The sequence below is a fragment of the Macaca nemestrina genome, chromosome 1 (genome assembly GCF_043159975.1).
Source record: "Macaca nemestrina isolate mMacNem1 chromosome 1, mMacNem.hap1, whole genome shotgun sequence".
Lineage (NCBI taxonomy): Eukaryota > Metazoa > Chordata > Mammalia > Primates > Cercopithecidae > Macaca > Macaca nemestrina.
Window position 1 is genome coordinate 156,392,448 of NC_092125.1, and position 26,398 is coordinate 156,418,845.

A 26,398-nucleotide genomic window follows, 5' to 3' on the forward strand; every position below is an offset into this window, starting at 1 on the left:
GGTGCATAAATTTCCTTTCACGAATGCTTTCATGACTTACACAGACCACCTACGTCATGCTTGGACTTTCTGACTTGTTCTAAGCATCCCTGTTTTTAACCAAACAGTTCTTTTACTTTAGGACAAGAATTTACCATACAGGATCCTTTCTTGTATAAAATCTCTTTTCTTTATAACCTTCTTTGTGTAGCTAGAGGGCGTAGCTAATTCCACATGTCCCCAGGCCTTATCTAGAATCTGTTGTTTCCAAGGTAGGTAAATTGAACAATTTTCAAAAGTCAAAGCAGTTTATGACCTTAAAGCATTTAGCAAACCTAGTCTCTGACCTGCCTGATTTAGAATAAATGTCTTTATTTTACCAATAATCTTTAAAACTTTTTATTTCCCAAAGATTACTGAAGTTACGTGAACTAAAAAGCATTACAGTTTCCTCTTTCAAATATTTGATTTAAGCGCCTATTTTTCTGTAAGCCAATTAATTAGAGCCCTTTTAAAAAAAATCACACACGGAACACATATATAAGTATACAGATAGAAGAAGATCCAGTAGTTGCAAGATTTTTTATTTGTCAGTTTTTAAGGTTTTTAATCGGATTACTGGCTTTAGGGTGGAGTCTTTGGAGGAACAAGGCCAGGAACATGCATTTTCTACAGCCTAATATAATAAGCAGGCATAGCTGGAAGGCAAAACAGATCTCTAGAAATTAAGGATCCTATTCTCATTTTTATATCAGATCCTGGATCCCATAAAGAATGAATCAACCTAGCTCCCATGGGTGTCTTATCTCTTAGTGGTGGGTGGGAACATTTCCATAACTTCTAGGTGGCCAAGAGCATGCTTCTCTGATCCAAGTGTGCAGGGCTGAGTATCTCCCTGTAACTGCCATTAGCTATCCCTAAAAGTGTATTTCCTACCTAGTTATTACACACCAAAGCTCTCTCATAATGCAAAGTAATTTCTGATACTCCCCAAAGGCAAAAAAATCAGATAAGGCAATACAAAACAGAACAGAGCCTTAGATTTTGAGAGGGATTTAATTTTTAATTTCTAAGGTTTCTTGAGGAAAACAGGTTTTTCCCAAAACACGGTCTGTGGTGCCTCCTCTGCTTTTCCCAAGGAGTTCCAGGCTGTTAGAGCTGAATATCCACTTTTAATTAAACTGACTTTTAGCCACAGCCCTCTTTATAAAAGTCCTTTTAAATTTCTTGTTACATGACTTTAGCCAGGCCAAACAGCCAATATTTCTGGCTCAGAGAAAGAAAATGAGGAAGAGAATCAACAAATAGTAAATATCATATAGATATCAAACCAGAAGGGACTCATTCCCTAAGCCAGGAATTGAACTCGGGCCACCATTGTAAAAAGGCACCTTAGCTACTGAGCTACATTGTATAACTTCCATTGCTCTTCCCAGAAGTCTAGAACAGTCAGTTTTGAGTTTGCAAAGGCATTTAACTGCTGAAGATAATTTTTGGAGCTAGCTATGACATGAATCCCATTTTTGGAGCTAGCTATGACATGAATCCCAAAAATCTTTTTCCCTGGAAGGCGGAGATGAAGAGAAAGTACCACCACATGGTTACAGGGTTAAGCTTCCAAGGCAAAACAAGATCAAGACCTCAGGCAGTTTTTTTGTTTGTTTCAGGGAACCACAGCAAAGTTTGTTATTGACCAGCTTGCTGCGCTGTCTTGAATAGTGAGCTTATGGGGTCCTAAGCCTGTGTGCTATCCAAAGGTACTCTTTATGACAGAACCATACAGAAAGACAAGGACACCAGATTTGGTACAGCTTAAGAATAGACTCAGAATCATTTTTTGCATTAATTAAAACTTTACAGAGGAGATAATCGTGATTTTTACCATTCATTTAACCAGTTTGCACAGATTGAGGCCAGAAGCCTGGTAAGAAATTCTTGCCCTTTTGCTGGCTAGTCAGATTTCTGGGTTCTCCTTCCCTGAGTAGCCCCAGTGACCCTGCTTACCACACCATAGTTCTGGGGGCCAGACTGCATCACAAAGGAAAATAATGGAACCACAGGCAAAATTATCTCAATTTTGCAAGTTGCTGCCCAACCAGTTGTATGGGGGACCCAAATTCTAATATTTTCCATTCTGGCCAGAGTAAAATATGTGTGCTTTAAATAAAAATACTGAAATCTTTTTAGAAGCTTCTGCAGATCAGTAGGCATCTGTAGATGAGATTAATTTGGGAGCCTCATTGTTTTAAATGCACTTCAGTGCGTTGTTCATTTGGAGTGTTCTATTGTAAGTTATCCTTAGTGAGATCTCACCATTTCTGTGAGACTTCACTGCTTCTGGGGCCTAACATTGATGCATGTATAAGCCGGAAGGAACTCAGTTCTTCAGAAATTAAGGATACCATTTTTACCCAAAATACTGACTTTGCTCTCGGGTTCCCTTAACTTAGCCAGTAATTTTTTTTTTCCTACCTAAGCGCACAAGAAAAATGAAACAGAGGTAGAACACAAAAATCTCTGCGAATATATACACATATTTTTGAGATGGAGCCTCGCTCTGTCCCCCAGGCTGGAGTGCTTTGGTGCGATCTTGGCTTACTGCAAGCTCCACCACATGGGTTCATGCCATTCTCCTGCCTCAGCCTCCTGAGTAGCTGGGACTACAGGCGCCTGTCAACACGCCCGGCAAATTTTTTGTATTTTTAGTAGAGATGGGGTTTCACCATGTTAGCCAGGATGGTCTCGATCTCCTGACCTCATGATCTGCCCGTCTCGGCCTCCCAAAGTGCTGGGGTTACAGGTGTGAGCCGCCATGCCCATCCCCTGCGAATTTTTAAAAGCCAAATTTTATAGCCCCTGCAATATTACCACTTACTACCAGTTTCTTTCTCACCCACTCAGATGTAAGAAGCCTCTAACTGGATTCAAGCCAGTTAATTACTGGAACAGATCTGATCCTGGACCCGGTCCAGTTTCTGTCGATTCACTAATTGGCCAGCCCCCAGAATCACAGCAGATTCAGAGAAACTCCAGTGCAGCACATGGCAGAAGAAGATTAGAGACAAAGGGAAGTGAGGTACAGAAATTGGAAAGTGAGGTACGCAAACAACTGGATTGGTTACAGGTTGGCATTTTACTTATTTGAACACAGTTTGAGCACTTGGCAATGTATGAGTGGCTGAAGTATGGCTGCTGGCATTGGCCAAGACTCAGTCATTGTTACAGGTGCATACTCCTAAATTGGGTTTTCCATCTTGTCTACCTCTTAAGTTAGGTTGCAGCTTGTCCACAAGGACTCAAATATAGAAGTATGGAGTCCTTCTCAGGCCATTTTAGTTCGCTTTAACAATTATGGATGTCAAAACACACACACGCACACAAAAAAAGTTAAATGTAGAACCAGACTTGAAGCTCTTCTGTTAAAGCAGCAGGTGTTTAGTTTTTGGAAAATAATGTCATCTTTCAATGGGATTAATGTTTTTATAGTATTATTAGTTTGCTCGTTTTGTTAGAATTTTATACTTTTCTCTTGATTTTACAGTTTTGTAAGAACTATAAGCCTAAGTAGTTTGTTTGCATGTGTATACTTAAATACTGTTGTATAAATAACACTTCGACCAAGTGAAAATTATTTTTTTTTTTTCTAGAAAAGAGTTCTGTACACTTCTTGAGTTTTAGAAACAGCGAATTAGAATATGTGGTTGGACTTCAAAACTTTTGAAATCCATTCTGTTTCCCAACTTCTCTTTTTCTATATTATTTCAAGTACAGTGTTTTATAATATATTCATTATGTTAACAGGTCATAGTACTTATATTGAGGCTCAAAATTATCTCTAAGAGAAATGTTGATTAAATTTATGATTTTAAGTTGAAGTTAGTACTTCTTTCTGATTGATATTGACACTGTATAGCTATTGAATAATTATTTCATTTCCTAGAGTGAAATTAACCCTAAACAGAAAACATAGCCTAAAGAAATACTCATTTTTATATTGACATTTGGAGGTCAATTCAGTCTTGTTTAACAAAGGAATATATGATTGGTATTTATTTAATATATATTAATGATCTCCTTAAGTTTTAAAAAAGAGAAGATACATTTTCTGTTTTCAGAGGAATGACTTTCACTATGCTGTGAAAATGAATCAGTAACAGCTGAAGATCTGATCTTTGAACGTGGCAGGGTTGGAACACTTTCAGAGTAGAAATCTAGCCAATTTTCAAGAAAAATCATAATGTTTCAGTTTTGAACTTTAATGTATTTGGAACATATGTAGCAGAACATTTTCTTCTTGCTGTCTCCTGCCAAACTAGTTATGTATGCCACATTAATTTTTCCCTTATGCTTGGGAAACTCAAGATATGGTAGAATGGAGAATTTCCTGATTGTTATTCACCAGTTTTAATGGTAGAGTGAAGATGAGAAGTATCAAAGAGAGATGTTATATCCTTGTAAAGAAATTATAAGCAAAAATTAAAATATTTCATTCACTTAAAATTATTTACCGAGTACATGCTATATGCTAAGCCCTAGTATGTAGTGTGATACAGTGGTGAACAGGACAGATATAGCCCTTGCCCTCAGCTTATATTCTAATGGTGGTGGTGGGGGGTGGTGATAGGAGATGATGGGGATTTCAGATTCATAGATGTCCTGAAGAAAATAAAACATAATAAGATAGAGTACCATAGCTGAGGCTGAAATTATATGAAGATCTGGGAGGAGTGAAGTCTAAATTTGGTCAATAGCCACTTAAGTGGGAAAGGCTTGGCATATTCTAAGAACAGAAAGGCCACTGTGGAGGTAGCATAGAGAATGTGGGTGTTAGAGGCTGAAGTTGGAGAGACAGAGACCAGATTAAATAAGCCTTTTAGATGATGCAAGGAGTTGCAGTTTCTCTCTAAATGTAATAGGGATGCATGGAACTGCAGGGGAACAAAAATGGGGAGTCCTTGGAAACTTTTAAGTGGGAACATTTAATGATTTGACTTATTTAAGGAAGATCACTCTGGGGGCTGTTAGAAGAATGAACTGAAAGAGGGTGAGAGAAGAAGCAGGATGCCAGATAGGGAGCTATTCCAACATCTAGCCAGAAGGTGGTGGTTGCTGGTGTTAGGGAAATGGAGTAGATTTGTGGATCTTGTCAGAAGTGATTGGCTTGGAGGTGTGCTCTTGTGCTAAACTGATTGTACTTGCTGATCAGTTGCATGTTTTTATACTCAAGCATTTGGGATTCCGAAAGTTAATTCTTTGGGCATCATAGTTTAATGTGGACTCTGTAAGTTTTGAGAATGTAAAATTTTACTAAAAAATATTTTCGATGCTTGAGGAAAAACAGTTTCTTTAGCTTCCCTTTGCTGTATGGCATAAAGTATGCATCGTTTGGAAAAACATTAGTAACTTGAAATTCTGTTCATAAGTTTATGCCAGATTGTTCTAATTTCTCTACTTTAAAATATATAGTACATAAAGATATGAAAAATAATTAAGGTGCCTTCACATATGTAGTTGAAAATAGTTTTTTTGAAGGAGGAGAAAAATGAACACAATAGCTACATGACATAAATAAATTTGTGTTTAGCTTTTTCCTTTTATCTGAAGTATATATTTACTGGAGATTTTTGTTTTTGTTTTTGTTTTTTTCCCTAGTCACATTGTCCTAATGCTTGCAGATGATATGGCCTGTAATCCTAGAAATCCCAAACCAGCTACAGTGTTTAGTCACAAGAATATGGAACTAAATGTGTATGGAGATGATGTGGAAGTGGATTATAGAAGTTATGAGGTAAATTCTTTAATCTAGCCACACTTTTGAAATGGCATTGTTACTTTTAAGCTCTAAAACAATGGCAGAATAAAATTGTCTTATTATTTTTCTTTAAACTTAATTGTCACTGAAGCCTTGATGTAACTGTCTCTGGAGGTCATATTAAGGCAATGACATATAAGTAAAATATTAAAGCATGAACATTTTATGTTTTTATCTAGGACAGAAAAACTTTATATTGGCTTCAATGTTAGAGTATTATAGAGAGGTTTAATGTGTCACCTGTCTTTTACAGTAAATATATTTTATAGTAAACATATATTTTTCTTATTTGACCTAAATTATCAAGCTTAGTAGTTTCAGTAATTGTATTAATTGTGGAAAAACTATAGTGACTAACAACTCACCTGTATTTCCACTACTTAGAAATAACCACTTTCAATATGCTTCTAGTGTTTTTTATGACTATGTGATTAGAAATAAAAATGTAAATGTAAAAAAATTGTATTACATTGTGTTTTCTCCCTTTGAAACTTCATTTTAAATATAAAAGATGGTGAATATGCTTAATATTTGAAGTCTTCTTTTATGAAGTCCTCTTAGATAATACTTCCCCTTGGCTGGGCGCAGTGGCTCACGCCTGTAATCCCAGCACTTTGGGAGGCCGAGGCGGGCGAATCGGGCGGGCGGATCACGAGGTCAGGAGATCGAGACCATCCTGGCTAACACGGTGAAACTCTGTCTCTACTAAAAATGCAAAAAATTAGCCGGGCGTGGCGGCGGGCGCCTGTAGTCCCAGCTACTTGGGAGGCTAAGGCAGGAGAATGATGCGAACCCGGGAGGCGGAGCTTGCAGTGACCCAAGATCACGCCACTGCACTCCAGCCTGGGCGACAGAGCGAGACTCCGTCTCAAAAAAAAAAAAAAGATAATACTTCCCCTTTTACCAAGCCTACCAAAAGTAAGACACAATTTCCTGTGTGTTCCCAGACCACTTTCGAAGCAATTTTAAAAGCGTATCTATCTCCTCCTAGACTGTAAGCTAAGAGGGCCTATATCTTATATATCATATAGTTGGCAAGTACCTGTAGCCTGGTGTTAGGCACTCAAAAATGTTGGCTCATTGAATTAAGTATGTATGTTTGACTTTTTACTTGTTTATGTAGTCATCTTAAAATATAGGCCAAACATCCTCCTTCCTTGTTGGCCAACAAGAATTCCTGTTAAAACAATTAGCATTTTGCTGTCTTGAAGGAAAAATGTAAATCAAACAGTTTACACACACACAAATGTGTATACATACAATTTATACACTCATGTTCTAGGGAATAGATGAACAAGAAAACTGGATAGGTTTTCTACTTTTTAAATGTAGATATGCATAATATATGACTCAGCTGTTGGCTTTAAATCAGTGTTTTACTCTTTACAACTTTAAATATGCCTTCAAAGAATCCCAGAGGGATAGAAATTCTAGATTGGGAAATCTAGTTTAAAGTGTTATGAATTTTTTACATGTTAAAGATACCACTAACAAAATCTAAGAAACAAAGTGCATTCAAAAATTACAGATATGTAATTTTGGGGAAATATATATGGAACTTTTTTTTCTTTTTCAAACTTTATTTTAAATTCAGGGGATACATGTGCAGATTTGTTACAAAGGTATATTGTGTGATGCTGAGGTTTGGGATATGATTGAGCCTGTCACCCAGGTAGTGAACATGGAACTGTTTTATTTGATAGTTAATCTATAATTGACTAAGTAGTTGTACTAATTAGCTGCCATAGTGTAGTTGAATTTATTTAAAAATTTTTATATTTCATATCTTCCCACAGAATTGCCTATGCAGAGGGATTAATAATTTTTATTTTTTATTTTTTTAGAGCTGGAGTCTTGCTCTGTCACCCAGACAGGAGTATAGTGGCCGTATCATAGCTCACTGCAGCCTTGAACTCCTGGGCTCAAGTGATCCTCCTACTTCAGCCTCCTGAGTAGCAGGGACTACAGGTGTGCACCACCATGCCTGGCTAATTTATTTTATTTTTCCAGAGATGGGGTCTTACTATGTTGTCCAGGCTGTTTTTGAGGACTTGGCCTCAAGTGATCCTCCTACTTCAGCCTCCTGAGTAGTTGGAATTACAGGTGTGAGCCATCAGCCTAGCCATATTAATAATTGCGCAGCTTTTTGGTAGTATTTAAAGGCAGCACTTCACATAGCATTTAAAGTTTTAAATTCAGAACTTATTTTTCTCCAAGGTAGTCTTACTTTGCTTGTTTTTGTTTTTGTTTTTTCCTAAGAGACATAATCTTTCTCTCTTGCCCAGGCTGGAGTGCAGTGGTGAACTCCTGGGCTCAAATGAGCCTTCTGCCTCAGCCTTCTGAGTAGCTAGAACAACAGCAACATGTTACCATACCTGGCTATTCTAAACATTTTTTGTGTGTGCATAGAAATGGGGTCTCACTATGTTGCTTAGGCTGATCTTGAACTCCTGCCCACAAGCAGTCCTCTTGCCATGGCCTCACAAAGTGCTGAGTTTATAGACATGAGCCACCATGGCCTGCCTTCTTTGTTAGTTTTTAGTACTTTTAAAAATAGTAACAAAGTTACTTGGAGGTATATGTTTAAATGAATGTATTTTAATTAAGTTATGTAATTTTTGGGTGTTTTATTTTCAGTTGATGCTGAGTAATATATGGAGAAAGAAGAAGGAACATTTTTGAAAGTAAAAAATAATTTGTCAGGATTTCCCAGGTTTTATTTCATCTGATTTTTCTTGTTTTTCCCCTCTTAGGTAACTGTTGAGAATTTTTTACGGGTATTAACTGGGAGGATCCCACCTAGTACTCCTCGGTCAAAACGTCTTCTTTCTGATGATAGAAGCAATATTCTAATTTATATGACAGGTAATTTCATAATTTAGAGTTTTTATAGTAGAATATATTGAAACTCTTTGAAAAGAAAGGCACGTGGAAAGAAATTTAAACACATTAAATGATTTTTGGTTAAAATGGTTTCTCATGTAGTTATATTTTCCATGATGCAGAAGTATTTGAGATGATATCTGAAAACAGTATAACGTTTTGTGCCGTTGCTTATTATCTCTATTTTTTTTTTACTATTGACTTGGTAAACTTTAGCACCTTTTGCTTGGTATCCTGCTATAGCATCCTTCAGTTTTGTTCTCCTGTTAATCATCCTGTGAAAGTGTCTAACAGAAATTGCAAATCTATCCCTCTTCTACTTAAAACTTTATAATGATTTTCCATCTCAAATTTTGCTGTACATTAAGATTACCAACTTTAGATACTTAGGCCTTATTTTAGAATTCTTATTTAGTTTTCATCTGAGCTGGGATTCATGAAACTGTATTGTGGATATACTCCTCAGATATGAGATACAGTAGTCTTTTGATTATACTTTGAGGAATATTGGAGATAAAGTGTACCATAATATAATATAGTTATCGGGTGTATTACACATAATAATATATATAATGATTTAGCTATATTTTTTAACTTGTCTTAGTTCTTAATACTTTTTTCTAATTCTCTTCCAAGCTTGACTGTTCTGTCCTTCAGATATTTGTTTAAGCTCTTGCATTTGCTTATGACGCCTTTTCAGTCCACTTTGCTTGCTTGATTATTCCATATCGTTTTAGTTTTAGCTTAGGAGTCACTTCCTTCCATGAATTCCTTTCTAAGTCTAGGGTGACTGATGTTTCCAATTACCTGGGACAGTTGTAGTTTATACCTGTTGTCCCAGTGTTATTATTAATAGTTTCTGGTTTTTCCTTCAGAAGAGGTATGAAATAACACAGCTTATATTTTTCCTATCCAAAGATATTTCTCTTCTCCCTGGCTGGTCTGGACTTTCCTCTATGCACTTCCATGTTAATTTTTAGTTTCTTTCATAGCATTTAACTTATTATTACTTTATAGTTTGGGTATCTGTTGCGTTCACTGTATTTTGAATTCCAAGATGTCATTGATTATATATTTGCTTTTTTTTTTTTTTTTCTTTTAAATCACCAGTTGCCTGTCTTATAGTAGTATTCGGTAAATATGAATGTTAATCAAAAGGTGTTCTATAAATTTTTTGGAGGGCATTCCATTCAACTGATGATAAAACAGGTATAGAATAATTCTTAGATATCATATGACAAGATAGTTAATGACCCCTACTTAGTGGCTTTTCTCTATCATGTTGCATTTATTTATAACATTCAAGACTTAATTTATAAACTTTATAAATTAACTCAATAGAGTTAATGAAGCCAGGAAAAATTTTATTTTACTTTTTCTGAAAATTACAAGGAATTTTCAAGCTTTTGTGGCAAACAAGATGAAGTGCAGTTTTTTTGTAGGTTAGTTTTATTTGATGTATTAAACTAAAGGATTTATTATTACAATTTTTTGTTTGTTTCCTGATTCTGTTGGTACTCTTTCAGGAATTTCAGAATAACTGCAGGCTTAGAACAAATTCTAGTAGTTTAAGATAGGATTTGATAAACTATGGCCTGTGAACTGGCTGCCTGTTTTGGAAGTTTTATAGAAACATGGTTGCATCCATTTGATTTTCACAGTTTCTATGACTGCTTCCATACTACGACAGCAGAGTTCAGTAGTTGTGCTGGAGACAATATGACTCACAAACCAAAAATATTTACTACCTGCTCTTTTGTAGAAGGTTACCAGGGTCTGTAAGAGAAAAAAAGGGTTGATAATTATGATAATATGATAATATTTATGGAGGCATAGTATACATCAGGCGGTATTCTAAATCATTGTGTCTATTAACTCATTTCATTCTCACAGCAGTGCATCGACTTAGGTGCCGATATTCAAGGTTGCTGTATGTGGTTGTGTGGGTTGTATAGTGCACCCAAGAATCTGGCCAGGAGGTTAAGTGGGAACTGAAATCTAGTATGTGCTTACACTAAGCAATCTGCTCTACCACAGGGTTGTATTCTAATGGGAAGGAGGAATACTTGTTTCTCCCACAAAGGCATAGTCAACTAACCACTTGTAAGCTTGCAGGGCTGCATATATCCAGGAGGAAGGTGGGCAGACGGTTTTTTTTTTTTTCCTACTGTCATGCCCAGTGGAAGGTACCTTTTAAAAACCTGTACAAAGGAACTGTATAAGTAAGCTAATGATAGTGTTGCAGATACATTTCTCACTTTATGGCTGAGGAAGCTGAGGCATAGAAAGATTAAATTATTTTCCTAAACTAACATGGCATAGCTACCATTTGAATCCAGACAGCCTGCCTCTAGATTGCATACAAATAGCACTATGTTCTGGTCCACCTCTTGTAGTAAAAATGTGGGACTAGCTAGTGTCTCCAGCTTCTTTCTCACCAAAAATGTTTGCCTGGTATTTGAAACATTTTTATGAATGGAAACTCATTTCGATATAATAATGGAGCCAATGGAAGAGCATAAATACAGGTTTCTGGAATTGAATATTAGAAACCCTCTTAAAGATATTATATCTGCTATTTTATATAGTCTATCATTCTCTTTTTAATTGGCGTAGTAGAAAATTCAATTTTTTTGTTTTCATAGTATATATTTTAGAGTATAAAATAAGTGATGTCAAAAAGTAATGAAGTAAGTGTATATGTCTAGATATATGCAGTTTGCATTAAAAAATGTATCTATTGATCTTTTTTACTCTTTATACAAGGACATGGTGGAAATGGTTTCTTAAAATTTCAAGATTCTGAAGAAATTACCAACATAGAACTTGCAGATGCTTTTGAACAAATGTGGCAGAAAAGACGGTAATTAACAAGTTCATAAGCTATATTCATACCTAATTTTCACATGGTTAGTAGGTTTGTTGTTTTTATTTTATAAGATTTTTAACTTAATTTGATAATTTCTTTGACTCTTTTAAATTTACATTTGTTATTTCCATTGAACTGGGTTGTTTTTAAAAGAAAAACAGAGTTATTCTGTAACATGAAATAGTTAACCTTTTAAGATTCCATCTCTTCTTATTTAGCATCTTTTTTAGAGGAAGTAAGTGCCCCTCCAACCAAGTTACCTATTATTATGGAGATTATGAACATTGTGTATGTTTCAACTTGTACCTGTTCTTTCTAGCTCATTCTTTGGCCCCTAATGTGATAGCCATATTTCTTCTATGGAAAAAAATTACTGAAATTATGGTTAGCATAAAATTTGTAACTTAACTCACATTAAGGATGATTGTTAGTAACCCTTGCTAAGCATCTCTTTGGTTGGAAGCTGTCATACATATGACTGTAAGTGAAAGAACTTTTAACTTGATTACTTTCAATAAATACTTACAGGCTATCTTCTATTCCTGTGGCAGAAAGTGGAATATGATGCCTTCAAAGTGTTTACAATCTAATGGAAAAGAGAAATATGTACACAATGATGCTACAAAATAAATACTGTAGTGTTAAAATAAAAGCATAAGCAATGTGTGGAAGTGTTGAAGAGGAAGCTTTTACTGGGCACTGATTATGTCCTATTCGTAGCTTACAGTTAGAGAATGCATACTGGGTGCTGCATACTGTATTTTACATCTATTGTCTCATTTAATTTTACAACTCTATGGGCTAGATACTATTACCATTCCCTTTTTACAAGTGAGTGAACTTAGGCACAGAAAGATTCAATAACTTGCCGAACTTTACACAGCTAATAGTAACTTGCCAAACTTGACACAGCTAGGATTCATGCCCAAATGGTTCAGTCCTAGAGCTTGCTCTCTTATTTACTCCACAACCTCTCCTAACTTTGGATGTTTCTAATGCATAGGAGCCTCCACATATTTTGCCACAGAACAAATGTGTCATGTTAATTGTGCCTCCTATCACTTTCTTGGATGATATTGTAGTTCAAGATTCAATGCTTTGTTTTCTAGGTTCCTTGTTAGCTGTTTATCTAGACCCAGTGTCTGAGAAAAAACTTCCCAGAAAACATGTCTCCTCTCTACTTTAACTTTTGCCAGCTAGGCAACTTATTGTGCAATAGATACCTTATTATATTATTCTTTCATTAAAACAACAACAAAAACAAAAACCTTTCATGGTTTCTCCACTCTTCAGGATAAGATTCAGACTTCATATGGTATCCTTTACAAATTGTTCCTACTCTAGCTTTTTGAAACCAATTTCGCTCCATTCTCCCAAATTTACTTTAAATCCTAGGTACATAGATCTATTCGCAAGCACTTATACTTTTTTACATGATGTGCTTTTCCCTCTGCTGGAATGTTATCTTCTTTTCTCTGAAATACAAAATAACACCCTTTATTGCCCATATTGGGCATCACCTTTCTCTGATCTGCTTTTCTTTGCAGTTCTCCTTAGTCCTTCCTCAGTGTTCATTCAACAGTTTGATTTTGTTAGACTGTAGGCTGTAAGAGGGCAGGGACTGTTGTATCTCCAGCATAATATCAGGCACATTGTAGGCACTCAATATATATTTGTAGTACTCATCACATTCCAATTTAGTTATGTGTTTGTCTTTCACTTAGAGTTTATGCTCTTTTAGTATAGTTACTAATTCATACTTCTTTTTCTGAACCTAGCTCAATTTCTAGGACAGCATGGATGCCAAATAAGTGCTTGTTGAATGGAATATTCATTTAGATTCTGAATTATATGGCATAGACAAGGGAGAGGGAAAAGAGCTGGGAGAGCCACCTTGGGCACAAGCAATACTCGCTGTGGTTTCCTTGGACAAATTTATACCTTTAAGTTTTCTAAGGTCAAATTTCTGTTGGGATTTTTGCTGAACACTTTTAGCTAATGAAATAACTAACATATGATTTAAACGTCTTATGAAAGTATTGTAGAAATATTAGTCTATGATTTACAGCATGATCCTTGTCAAAGATGTTATCACTTTTCTTTCAGCTACAATGAGCTACTGTTTATTATTGATACTTGCCAAGGAGCATCCATGTATGAGCGATTTTATTCTCCTAACATAATGGCTCTAGCTAGTAGCCAAGTGGGAGAAGATTCACTCTCGGTATGTGCATTTTCCTCATTTGTAAACTGTGTCTTTGGAATGTGCACCTATTTCTGAAACCAATTAAATGCTTTAAATGCTTTATGAATGTATCTGTTCTTTCTTAGACTAATACATTAGAAGGAAATTTTGGTTACATTTAAAACATTTTGTTATAATGACACTGTTAAAAATACTTTTTTTCACCTTTTCATAGCATCAACCTGATCCTGCAATTGGAGTCCATCTTATGGATAGATACACATTTTATGTCTTGGAATTTTTGGAAGAAATTAACCCAGCTAGCCAAACTAATATGAATGACCTTGTAAGTATTCACTTGATTTGATTATAGCATATAGGTATGCTAACCTTAATGTGAAAAGAAGTGTATTATTCCCTGTACTCCTAGAGGATACTGTTTTTTGTGTTGAATTATAGCTTTTAAAACTGTTTGATAGCTACCTTTTACCTGTATATTAGCATTTCTCTGTCTGTCTACTACAAGAAGCCTGATGTTTTCCTTTACTCATTTTCTTTTCCTTACCAGAAACGTACTTTTTTTAGATTCACCTTTTGAAATTCTACGTATTCTTCAGGGGCCACCTCAGATTGTATCTCCTTCAGGAAATCTCCCCGAATTCTTCCCTGTGGGAATTTCTTGTTTTTTCTTCAGAGCCTCCATAGACCTTTAATTCTCCTTAGTAACATTTACCACAGTCTTTTATTGACCTTACTAATTGAATGTAAGTCTTTCTCACTGAATGGGAAGCTCCTGGAAAAGAGAGACCTTTTCTTACATATTTTTGTGGGCCCTACAATTTATAGTATAGTCATTTGACAAGGCTTGTTGAACTTAATTTAGGTTTTTTTTCTTGAGTTTTTTTGTGCTGATTCTTTTAATTAAATCTACTTTGAAGTTGCTGTTGAAAGTAGGCATACGAAAAGCTTGAAACAACAATTCTAGACTGGATAATTTACTATGTGTCAATGACTTTCATTCTTTTCTCCATTAATTTATAGTTTGTTTATTCTTTCACAAACATTTCTTGTTTGCTAAGTGCCAAGCACAGGCTGTTGCTAATGAAAGAGGCAGATGCCTCTTTCCTTAGTTCCTGCTTTCATGGGACTTAGAATGAAGGGGAAACTGAGTAGACAGGGCTCTGTCCTCTAGCACTTCAGCCAAGCAACTTTGCATTGATCTCTTTAATCACATACAAATCTTTTAAGTAAGTTCTCATTTATTAAGGGGGTTTTACTGAAAGATTCTGAAGCCCACTGCTATAGGCTGTGAAATTTGATAGAACTACTATATTAGTCCATTTTCATACTGCTATGAAGAAATACCCGGGCCTGGGTAATTTCTAAAGAAAAAGAGGGTTAATGGACTCACAGTTCCACATGGCTGGGAGGCTTCATAATCATGGCAGAAGGTGAAGGAGGAGCAAAGGCACATCTTACATGATGGCAGGCAAGAAAGCATGTGCAGGGGAAATGCACTTTATAAAACCATCAGATCTCATGAGAACTCACTCACTATCATGAGAATAGCATGACGGTAACTGCCCTGCATGATTAAATTACCTCCCACCGGGTCCCTCCCATACCACATGGGAATTATGGGAGCTACAATTCAAGATGAGATTTGAGTGAGGACAGAGCCAAATTATCTTATTCTGCCTCTGGCCCCTCCCAAAGCTCATATTCTCATGTTTCAAAACCAATCATGCCTTCCCGATAGTCCCCTAAAGTCTTAACTCATTTCATCATTATCTCCAAGTACACAGTCCAAAGTCTCATCTGAGACAAGACAAGTCCCTTCTGCCTATGAGCCTGCAAAATCAAAAGCAAGTTAGCTACTTCCTATATACAATGGGGGTACAGGCATTGGTTAAATACACCTGTTCTACTTGGGAGAAATTGGCCAAAATGAAGGCACTATAGGCCCCGTGCAAGTCAGAAATCCAATAGGGCAGTCATTAAACCTTAAAGTTCCAAAATGATCTCCTTTGACTCCATGTCTCATATCCAGGTCACATATGCAAGAGGTGGGCTCCCATGGCCTTGGGCAGCTTTGCCCTTGTGGCTTTGCAGGGTATGGCGTTCCTCCTGTTTGCTTTTACGGGCTGGTGTTGAGAGTCTGTGGCTTTTCCAGGTACACAATGGAAGCTGTCGATGGATCTACCATTCTGGGATCTGGAGGACGGTGGCCCTCTTCTCACAACTCCACTAGGCAGCACCCCACTGGGGACTCTGTGTGGGGACTCTAACCCCACGTTTTCCTTCTGCACTGCCCCCCATGGGGGCCCTGACCCTGCAGCAAACTTCTGCCTGGACATCCAGGCATTTCCATACATCCTTTGAAATCTAGGTGGAGGTTCTTAAACCTCAGTTCTTGACTTCTGTGCACCTTCAGGCTTAACACCATGTGTAAGCTGCCAAGGCTTGGAGCTTACAACCTCTGAAGCTATGGGCCAAGATGTACTTTGGCCCATTTTAGCCACAGCTGGAGTGGCTGGGACATGGGACATCAAGTCCCCATACTGCACAGTGCAGGGGGTCCTGGGCCCAGTCCACACAATCATTTTATCCTTCTAGGCCTCAGGGCTTGTGATGGGAGGGGCTGCTGTGAAGGTCTCTGACATGCCCTGGAGACATTTTCCCCATTGTCTTGGCAATTAACATTTGGCTCCTCGTTACTGACGCAAATTTCTGCAGGGGGCTTGAATTTCTCCTCAGAAAATGGGTTTTTATTTTTTGTTGCATTGTCAAGATACACATTTTCTGAACTTTTATGGTCTGCTTCCCTTTTAAATATAAGATCCAATTCCAAACCATATCTTCGTGAATACATAAACCTGAATGATTTTAATAGCACCCAAGTCTCCTCTTGAACACTTTGCTGCTTAGAAATTTCTTCCACCAGATACCCTAAATCATCTCCCTCAATTTCAAAGTTCCACAGATCTCTAGGGCAGGGGCAAAATGCTGCCAGTCTCTTTGCTAAAGCATAGCAAGAATCACCTTTGCTCCAATTCCCAGTAGTTCCTCATCTCCATCTGAGACCACCTCAGCCTGGGCTTTTTGGTTAAAACCATTCAACAAGTCTCTTAAGAAGCTCCAAACTTTTTCACATCTTCCTGTTTTCTTCTGAGCCCTCCATACTGTTCCAACATCTGCCTGTTACCCAGTACCAAAGTTGCTTCCACATTTTCAGGTATCTTCATAGCAGTAACCCACTCTGCTGGTACCAATTTACTGTATTTGTCCATTTTCATACTGCTATGAAGAAATACCTGAGACTGGGTAATTATTATAAAAAAAAAAGAGAGAGAGATTTAGGCTGGGCTCAGTGGCTCACGCCTATAATCCCAGCACTTTGGGAGGCCGAGGTGGGCGGATTACTTGAGGTCAGGAGTTCAAGACCAGCCTGGCCAACATGGTGAAAGCCTGTCTCTACTAAAAATACAAAACTTAGCTGGGCATAGTGGCACATGCCTGTAATCCCAGCTGCTCAGGAGGCTGAGGCAGAAGCATCACTTCAACCTGGGAGGCAGAGGTTGCAGTGAGCTGAAATTGCGCCACTGCATTCCAGCTTGGGTGACAGAGTGAGACTCTGTCTCAATATGAACAAACAAAACAACAACAACAAAAAAAGAGGTTTAATGGACTTATAGTTCCACATGGCTGGGCAGGCTTCACAATCCTTGTGGAAGGCAAAAGACGTGTAAGGGCATGTCTTACATGGTGGCAGACAAGAGAGCTTGTGCAGGGGAACTGTCCATTATAAAACCATCAGATCTCGTGAGACTTACTCAGTCACGAGAACAGCATGGGAAAGATTTGTCCCCATGATTCACTTACCTCCCACCAAGTCCGTCCCATAACATGTAGGAATTATGGGAGCTGCAATTCAAGATGAGATTTGGGTGGGGACACAGCCAAACCATATCAACTACTTTCTAACTTCATTTTGAAGATTATATATTTTGATGCTTATTAAATATTGATATGAATTTGAATATTAAAACTTGTGATAATGCTACTTTAACTGTAAAAAAATTACAGTCACTTAAGTTCCAATTCAATTTAAAAGTTTGTTCTCATTTTTGGATTGTACATTGTATATTTTGTGTAAGGCATGACATGCTGTCTCAAAAGTTTATATGTGCCTTGCACATTGAATATCTAATGATTGTTTAAAAAATACTTCTGTTGATTATGCAGGAAAGATTAAGGAAACTAATTTTTTTATTGCTCGTAATTGCTATTTAGTTTTTAATAAACATTCCTCACTAATATCTCATCTTACCCTACCACCTTTATTTTGAAAATTTGATGATGACTATTGTAATCTTATTCAATAAGAATGATTCATTTTCTGGCAGTTTACTAGGGCAGTGACTTAACCTATCTCTAGCTCAACTGTGTAATAATACCTATTTTCTATTAGAGTATATGTATATAGTAATGTTTGTTGAGTATCAGTTGTATTCAAAGTACCATGTTAGTTGCTTTAGCAGTAGCAAAATTTGAAGACCTGGTGTTAGCCCCTTTAAAATTTATAGTGTCATTGGTAACAGTTGAAGAGCACATTTATAGAGTATTACTTGTTATGTGAAATGTCTGGATCCTCCAGGTAATTTTTTTTCCTTTGTGAACATACAAGTCTTGCCGTGTACCTTTATTATACTTTTAGTATTGCACTATAATTGTTTATATTTGTGATGTTTCCTCAAGGCTTTGAGCTTCTTGAATAACGAGGTGTAAGGACCATATTATATTCATCTTACACTCCACAGAACTTAATTACAGTACCTGGTTTATTTGTAGATGCTCATTTGAATATCTACTAAATGAATGAAAGGACATGACAACAATGCACATTTGTATGGTTCCTTTAAATATAGTGAGATTAGTAATAACTTTTTCTTGGAAAAGGTAAGTATAGGTTTGAAGGAAGGGAAGTATAGCCTACTCTAGGGAAATAAAATACCCGCAGACACGAGGAAGTTGGAATAATAGATGATCCTTGTCTTTGATAATGGCTTGAAGGAAGTATGGTTTGAAGGAAGAAAAGTATAGCGTACTCTAAGGAAATAGAATATGTGCAGATACACAGAAGTTGGAATAATAGATGATTCTTACCTTTGATAATGGCCTGGCTAGAGTGGACATTCCGTAATTGAAGAAGATTATTGAAAATTAAACTGAGTAATATGAGACCTGTGGGTCATTGTGTTACTTGAGCTAAGGAAATCAGATTGATGTGATAAAAATTCTTAAAGAAAGAAGTGACTTCATAATAAGGGGAAGTATGTTTATTTTGGCAGCAAAGAATAAGATAATATTATTCAGTGTTTCCCTGCCCATTTGACTATACTCTTAAATGTTTTCTTTTGCTGGTACCTAAGAAAGCCCATCAAGTTGCTCATACAGGAATACCCAAGAGATCTTCAGAATTCTTGGGACTTCAGTTTTATCTCTGCTTATTTTATCTGTCATTTTTTTCCTCCAGTCTTCTATCTGTTATTCCTGTTTGGCATTTTACTTTTTTTTCCTTTTTAATTTGTATCCTGAGTTCTTCTTTGTGTTTCCTTGTACTGCTTTCCTGAATAGGGATGACAAGGATTGCTGGCAGTGTGGTATTAGGTAAATTATTTAATCTCTTTGAGCCTTAGTTTGAAGTGGAGATACAACTTTTGTATACCTCAGAGTTATTGGTAGGCTTAAATGAGAATATCCGCAAACTGCTTAGCACAGTGCTTGGAACACTGTGTTTTATAAATTGTAGCTGCTTTACCCTTCTCTACCTTGCTGCCTTTATATTGGTGATTGCCAGTGCAGACAGTCTTATCTTCACAGGTGGATAGGTGCTGTGTGCCTGGACCTTTCCTGTCAGGCCTATAATATTTTTCCTCATATATCTTGTGTTTCAGCCAAACTAAATCATTTGCTTTGCACATCTCTGCAACTGCTCTTTTATTAGGAATGCTCTTATTTCCCACCAGCAAGTCCTCGTTTTCCTTCAAAAAAAAAAAAAAAAGACTTGAATTTCACTGTCTGTTTTTTTCCCATCCTCAAACTGTAAGAAGTTTATCCTTTTCTGAAGTGAGACTTTCCATTTTTTTCTACCTTGTTATGTTTATTCATCTCTAATTAGTCTGAAATCCTTGAGGACAGGATCATGTCTTAGCAATCTTCATATCCTCTGTGGAAAGTAAGTCTGAATTCTATGTAATACACACTTTTTATGCTTTGCTGAGTGAATGAATATATGTCTGTCCTTGGTAATTCACTGACATGGAGTATCAGTGATAAGATTAACAGAAAAATTACTGTGATGTCTGTTTTGCAGTGAAGTTGTGGTTTTTCAGACTGAGCACTGGAGTATTTGTGGAGGTGGCTTGGGCTTATTTTCATAGATAAACTAAGAAAGTGCTTTGATATATAAAATGCTACATAGGAGTACAATAGAGAGCAAGAGGGTATGCAGTAGAGAGGCTGTGCTTCAGTTTTCTGAAATCCAGAAAAATGTTTAAAAAACTTAAATGTTTTTTACATATTGGGCCTCCATGTACTACTTTATTTGAATTTAAAGTTTGAATCAAAGGGCGTGATTACAAAACGTTTGAAAACCACTCCAGTAGAGCATCCCACTGTGACGGATACAGAAAAAGAAAAAGAGCAATTCTGTTTTCATCATGTTGAGTGTGAGATCTTAGAGTTAAGGGTTCACAATACACTTTGAAGCATATAATTCAAGAAAGTGAGTATGCCTTTTCCCACAGTGGCCAGCTACTTTTTTATTACTGTCCTAATGTCTGCATAGTTTTCTTAAAATTCCAAGCATTATGATAGGAATGAAACTTTAATCTTTAAGCTCTTTGGAATGCATAGCTTCTTTAGGTTGGGAGAGTTTTAAAAATACACTATAGTTTAGTGTATTATGTCATTGGATTTAATAAACATTGTATATGTGTGATGCATGAATTTATTATTATATATTTTTTCAGTTTCAGGTGTGTCCCAAAAGTCTGTGTGTGTCTACTCCCGGACATCGCACTGATCTTTTTCAGAGGGATCCTAAAAATGTACTGATAACTGATTTCTTTGGAAGTGTACGGAAAGTGGAAATTACAACAGAGACTATTAATTTGCAACAGGGTTCGGAAATCATGGAAAGCAGGTATTCATTCATCTTAAACCATTATTTGAATAGAAGACTAGTCTCACAATTTGTACATTTTTTTGAAACGTTGTATTAAGAGGCAAAAGTTGGTGTTTGTAAGTAAAATTACATATTTATGCTCACCCAGTCTTCACTTTATGTAGGCTGTATGCTTTTCAGATTTATAGGCAAAAACTGTCAATATTAGTGGAAACTAAGATCATCATTAGGATTATGTTGGAACTCCAAAATACAATCTTGCTAGTAGTTCAATTTGAGACTTGCCACAAAGGCCTAAAACTTTTCCCATAACTGGCTATCCGAGAGCCATAATTTTCTGTTAGGCCTCCTGGTAACATTAGGGAAAGGAATGAGAAGTGTAAACCAGGTACTGCCTTGGGGAGTGAATTGTATGTGAGTGAGTATGGACATTTGTAAGAGAGAGGAAGTTGAGAGACGTTGGTTCACTTTGGATATGTGAATTTTAGAAATACTTATAATTTGTTTTATTTTCTCTTTAATCATTTTTAAAGGTAAAATACTTTATTAGAAATAAATAATGAGTCAGCCAATAGCTAGTTTCTTGAAATATATAATGGCATGTGTTGTTAACCATGAAACTTTGTTATTTGTGATTATCTGTTGCTATCTATTAGAAAGTCACACTACAGGGAACTTTTTGGATTGAAAAAGGGCAATATATACAATTATAACAATTTTGAAAATTTTGAAGATTTGTAATTGAGCTTATGAATGTTGTAGGAATAAATTCAAACACTGGGACAAGATGCTTTTCTTTGATTCTAGTTACAATAGTTTCTTTTTTATTGATATATAATATTTGTACATATTTTGGGGGTACATGTGATATTTTGATACATGTGTACAGTGTTTAATGATTAAATCAGGGTAACTGGGATATCCATCACCTCAGACATTTGTCTTTTCTTTGTGTTGGGTACATTAGTATTTTTTTCTAGATATTTTGAAATATGCAATAAATAGTTAACAATAATTTCCCTACTATACTATCAAATACTATAACTTGTATCTTCTATCTAACTGTGTTTTTATGCTCCTTAACCACCTTCTCTTCATTCTCCTCCCAAACACTTTCCCTACCCAGCCTCTGGTCTACCCTCTACCTCCTTGACATCCACTCGTTTTGCTCCCACATGTGAATGAGAATATGTGATGTTTGTCTTTCTGTGCCTGGCATATTTCACTTAACAATAACTTTCAGCTCCATCCATGTTGTTACAAGTAACAAGATTTCACTCTTTTTTATAGCTGAATAACATTTTATTGTGTTATTTTATACATTTTCCTTTTCCATTCATCTGTTGATGGACACATCTTGATTCCATATCTTGACTATTGTGAATACTGCTGCAATAGACATGGGAGTGCAGATAACTCTTCAGTATACTGATCCTTTCTTCTGAATATGTAGCTAGATGTGGGATTGCTGGATCATACGGTAGTTTTATTTTTAATTTTTTGAGCAACCTCTACTGTTTTCTATAATGACTGTACTATTTTGCATTCCCACCAACAGTGTATGAGTGTTCCCTTTCTCCACATCCTTGCCAGCATTTGTTATTTTTTGGTCTTGTTTATAAGCTAAGTGAGGTGAGATGATATCTCGTAGTTTTGATTTGCATTTCTTTGATGATTAGTGATTTTGAGCATTTTTTCATATACCTGTTGTCTTCTTTTGTGAAATGTCTATTCAGATCATTTGCCAATTTTATAATTAGATGATTATTATTATTTTTTGCTATTGAGTTGCTTCAAATTCCTTATGTATTCTGGTTATTAATTGCTTGTCAGATGAATTGCAAATATTTTCTCTCATTCTGTACGTTGTCTCTTCACTTTGAAGATTGTTTCCTTTGCTATGCAGAAGCTTTTTAGCATGATGTAATTTCATTTATCTATTTTTGCTTTTGTTGCCTATGACTTTTGAGGTTTTACCTAAAACATTTCTGCCCAGAATAATGTCCTGGAATGTTTCCCCAGTGTTTCCTTTTAGTAGTTTCACAGTTTCAGGTCTTAGATTTAAGTCTTTAATCCATTTTGATTTGATTTTGGGATATGGTGAAAGATGGGTATCTAGTTTCATTCTTCTTCCCAGCACGATTATTAAAGAGTGTCCTTTCCCAGTGTATATTCTTGGCACCTTTGTTGGAAATGAGTTGGCTGTAAGTGCTTGGATTTATTTCTGAGTTTTCTATTTGTCCCATTGGTCTGTGTGTCTGTTTTTAATCCCTGTACCTTGCTGTTTTGATTACTGTAGCTATGTAGTATAATTTGAAATCAAATAGTGTGATGCTTCCAGCTTTGTTCTTCTTGCTCAGGGTTGCTTTTGCTATTCTGGGTCTCTTGTGGTTCCATAGAAATTTTAGGGTTGATTTTTCTATTTATATGAAAAGTGCCATTGGAATTTTGATAGAGATTGCATATGTATAGATAAACAAATATACTTCTTTGGGTAGTATGGCCATTTCAACAACGTTATTTTATACAGTCCATGAGCATGGGATGTCTTTCCATTTTTTGTGTCTTCTTCAATTTATTTCATCAGCTTTGTGTAGTTTTTCCTGTAGAGATGTTTCACTTTGGTAAAATTTATTCCTAGATTATTTTTTTCTTTGGTAGGTATTGTAAGTGAGATTGCTTTCTTGATGGCTTTTTCAGATTGATAACTGTTAGATAAAAATGTGACTGATTTCTGTATGTTGGTTTTATATCCTGAAACTTTACTGAATTTGTTTATCAGTTCTAAGAATTTTTTGGTGGACTCTTTAGGTTTTTTTTTTTGTTTTTTTTTTTTTTTTGAGACGGAGTCTCGCTGTGTCTCCCAGGCTGGAGTGCAGTGGCGTGATCTCGGCTCACTGCAAGCTCCGCCTCCCGGGTTCACGCCATTTTCCCGCCTCAGCCTCCCAAGTAGCTGAGACTACAGGCGCCCGCCACCACGCCCGGCTAGTTTTTTGTATTTTTAGTAGAGACGGGGTTTCACCATGTTAGCCAGGATAGTCTCGATCTCCTGACCTCGTGATCCACCCGCCTCGGCCTCCCAAAGTGCTGGGATTACAGGCTTGAGCCACCGCGCCCGGCGGACTCTAGGTTTTTTAAAGTGTAAGATCATGTTGTCTACACACAAAGATAATTTGACTTCTTCCTTTCCAATTTGGACACCCTTCATTTGTCTCTCTTGCCTAATTGCTCTGGCTCGGACTTCCAGTACTATGTTGGATAGAAGTGATGAGAGTGCACATTCTTACCTTGTTCTAGATCTTAGTGGAAAGTCTTTCAGTTGTTCCCCATTAAGTATGATATTAACTGTGGGTTTGTTATGTATGGCCTTTATCATGTTGATTTATGTTCCTTCTAATCCAGTTTGTTGAGAGTTTTTATCATGAAGGGATGCTGAATTTTGTTGAATGCTTTTTCAGCATCTATTGAAATTATCATATGGATTTTGTCCTTGATTCTGTTGATCATGTATCTTGTTTATTGATTTGCATGTATTGAACCCTTATTGCATATCTGGGATGAATCCCACTTGATCATGATGGAATGGTCTTTTTTTTTTAATGTGCTGTGGAATTCAGTTTGCTAGTATTTTGTGGAGGATTTCTGCATGTATGTTCATCAGAGATACTGGCCTTTAGATTTTTTATGTGTGTGTGTTGTGTTCTTGTCTGGTTTTGTTATCAGGGTAATGCTAGCCTCATAGATGAGTTTGGAAGTATTCCCTCCTTCAATTTTTTGAAATAGTTTGAGTAGACTTGGTATTAGTTCTTTAAATGTTTGGCAGAATTCAGTAGTAAATCCATCAGGTCCTGAGCTTTTCTTTGATGGGAGATTCTTTACTACTGCTTTGATCTTGTTACTCATTATTGGTCTGATTAGATTTTCTATTTCTTTCTGGTTCAATGATGGTAGGTTGTATGTGTCCAGGATTTCATATGTTTCTTCTAGATTTTCCAATTTTTTTGTCATGTGCTTGTTCACAATATTGTCAAATGAGATTTTGTATTTCTGTGGTATCAGTTGAAATGTTTTCTTTTTTATCTCTGATTTTATTTATTTGGGCTCTTAATCTTTTTTCTTAGTCTAACTACTGGTTTGTCAATTTTATCTTTTCAAAAAACCAACAGTTTGCATTGTTGATCTTTTATATATTTTTTAGTCTCAATTTCTTTTTCTTTCTTTTCTTTTCTCTTTTCTTTTCTTTTCTTTCTTTTTTTTTTTTTTTTTTGAGATTGGATCTTGCTCTGTTGCTCAGCCTAGTCTGGAACTCCTGGGCTCAAGCGATCATTTTGCCTCAGCCTCCCACATAACTGGGACTGAAGACATGCACCACCACACCAGGCTAATTTGTTTTTAGTTTTTGTAGAGATGGGGGTCTCCGTATGTTGCCTAGGCTGGTCTCGAACTCCTGGGCTCAAACGGTCCTCCCACCTTGGCCTCCCAAAGTGCTGGGGTTACAAGTGTAAGCCACTGCACCCAGTCTGATCCTTATTTCTTTCTTCTACTAATTTTGGATTTGTTTTGCTCTTGATTTTTGAGTTCTTTAAGTTGCATAGGTAGGTTGTTTATTTGAAATCTTTCTCTCTTCTGTAGGCGTTTATTACTATAAACTTTCCTTTTAATACTACTTTTGCTGTATCCCATATTCTGATATGTTGTGTTTGTATTTTCATTTGTTTCCAGAAATTTTTTAAGTTTCTTCTTAATTTCTCCATTGACCCATTTGTTATTCAGGAGAATGTTATTTCCATGTATTTGTATACTTTTCCAAAGGTCCTCTTGTTACTGACTTTTAGGGTTTTTTTTATAGTCAGAAAAAGATACTTGAAATTATTTCAGCTTTTTTGAATTTGTTGAGACTTGTTTTGTGACCTAACATATGGTCTATCCAGGATAATGTTTTATGTGCTGATGAGGAAAATGTATAATATGCAGCAGTTGACTGAAATGTTCTGTAAATGTCTATTAGGTCCATTTGGTTTAGAGTATAGACTCCAATACCTCTTTGTAGATTTTCTGCTTGGATGATCTGTCTGTTGTTGAAAGTGGGGTGTTGAAGTGCTATACTATTATTGTATTACAGTTTGCCTCTTCCTTTAGATCTAATCATATTTGCTTTATATTTGGGTAATACTGCAGTGGGTATATACATATTTACTATTACTATGTTCTCTTGCTAAATTGACTCCTTTGTCATTATATGATAACCTTCTTTGTTTCTTTTTATGGTTTTTGACTTAAAGTCTGTTTTATCTGATATAAGCATTGCTACTCATGCTCGTTTTTGGTTTTCATTTACATAAATATCTTTTTCCATTTGTTCATTTTTTTGTCTGTATCTGTATAGGCAAAGTGAGTTTCTTATAGGCAATATATAGGTGGGTCTTTGTTTTTTAATCCAGTTAGTCATGTCTTTTAATTATGATGTCTTTTAATAGAATT

At 36.2% G+C, this 26,398-nt stretch overlaps 1 protein-coding gene across 1 annotated transcript in view; it reads left to right on the forward strand.

Moving 5' to 3' along the window:
* Positions 1 to 26,398, forward strand: part of LOC105482677 (phosphatidylinositol glycan anchor biosynthesis class K) — a 114,103-nt gene that overhangs the window by 35,015 nt on the left and 52,690 nt on the right. The window contains exons 4-9 of the mRNA XM_011742895.2: positions 5,632 to 5,767; positions 8,545 to 8,656; positions 11,441 to 11,537; positions 13,650 to 13,767; positions 13,964 to 14,074; positions 20,763 to 20,935. Coding sequence (XP_011741197.1) covers positions 5,632 to 5,767; positions 8,545 to 8,656; positions 11,441 to 11,537; positions 13,650 to 13,767; positions 13,964 to 14,074; positions 20,763 to 20,935 — 747 coding nt within the window. The remainder of the gene's footprint in view (positions 1 to 5,631; positions 5,768 to 8,544; positions 8,657 to 11,440; positions 11,538 to 13,649; positions 13,768 to 13,963; positions 14,075 to 20,762; positions 20,936 to 26,398) is intronic.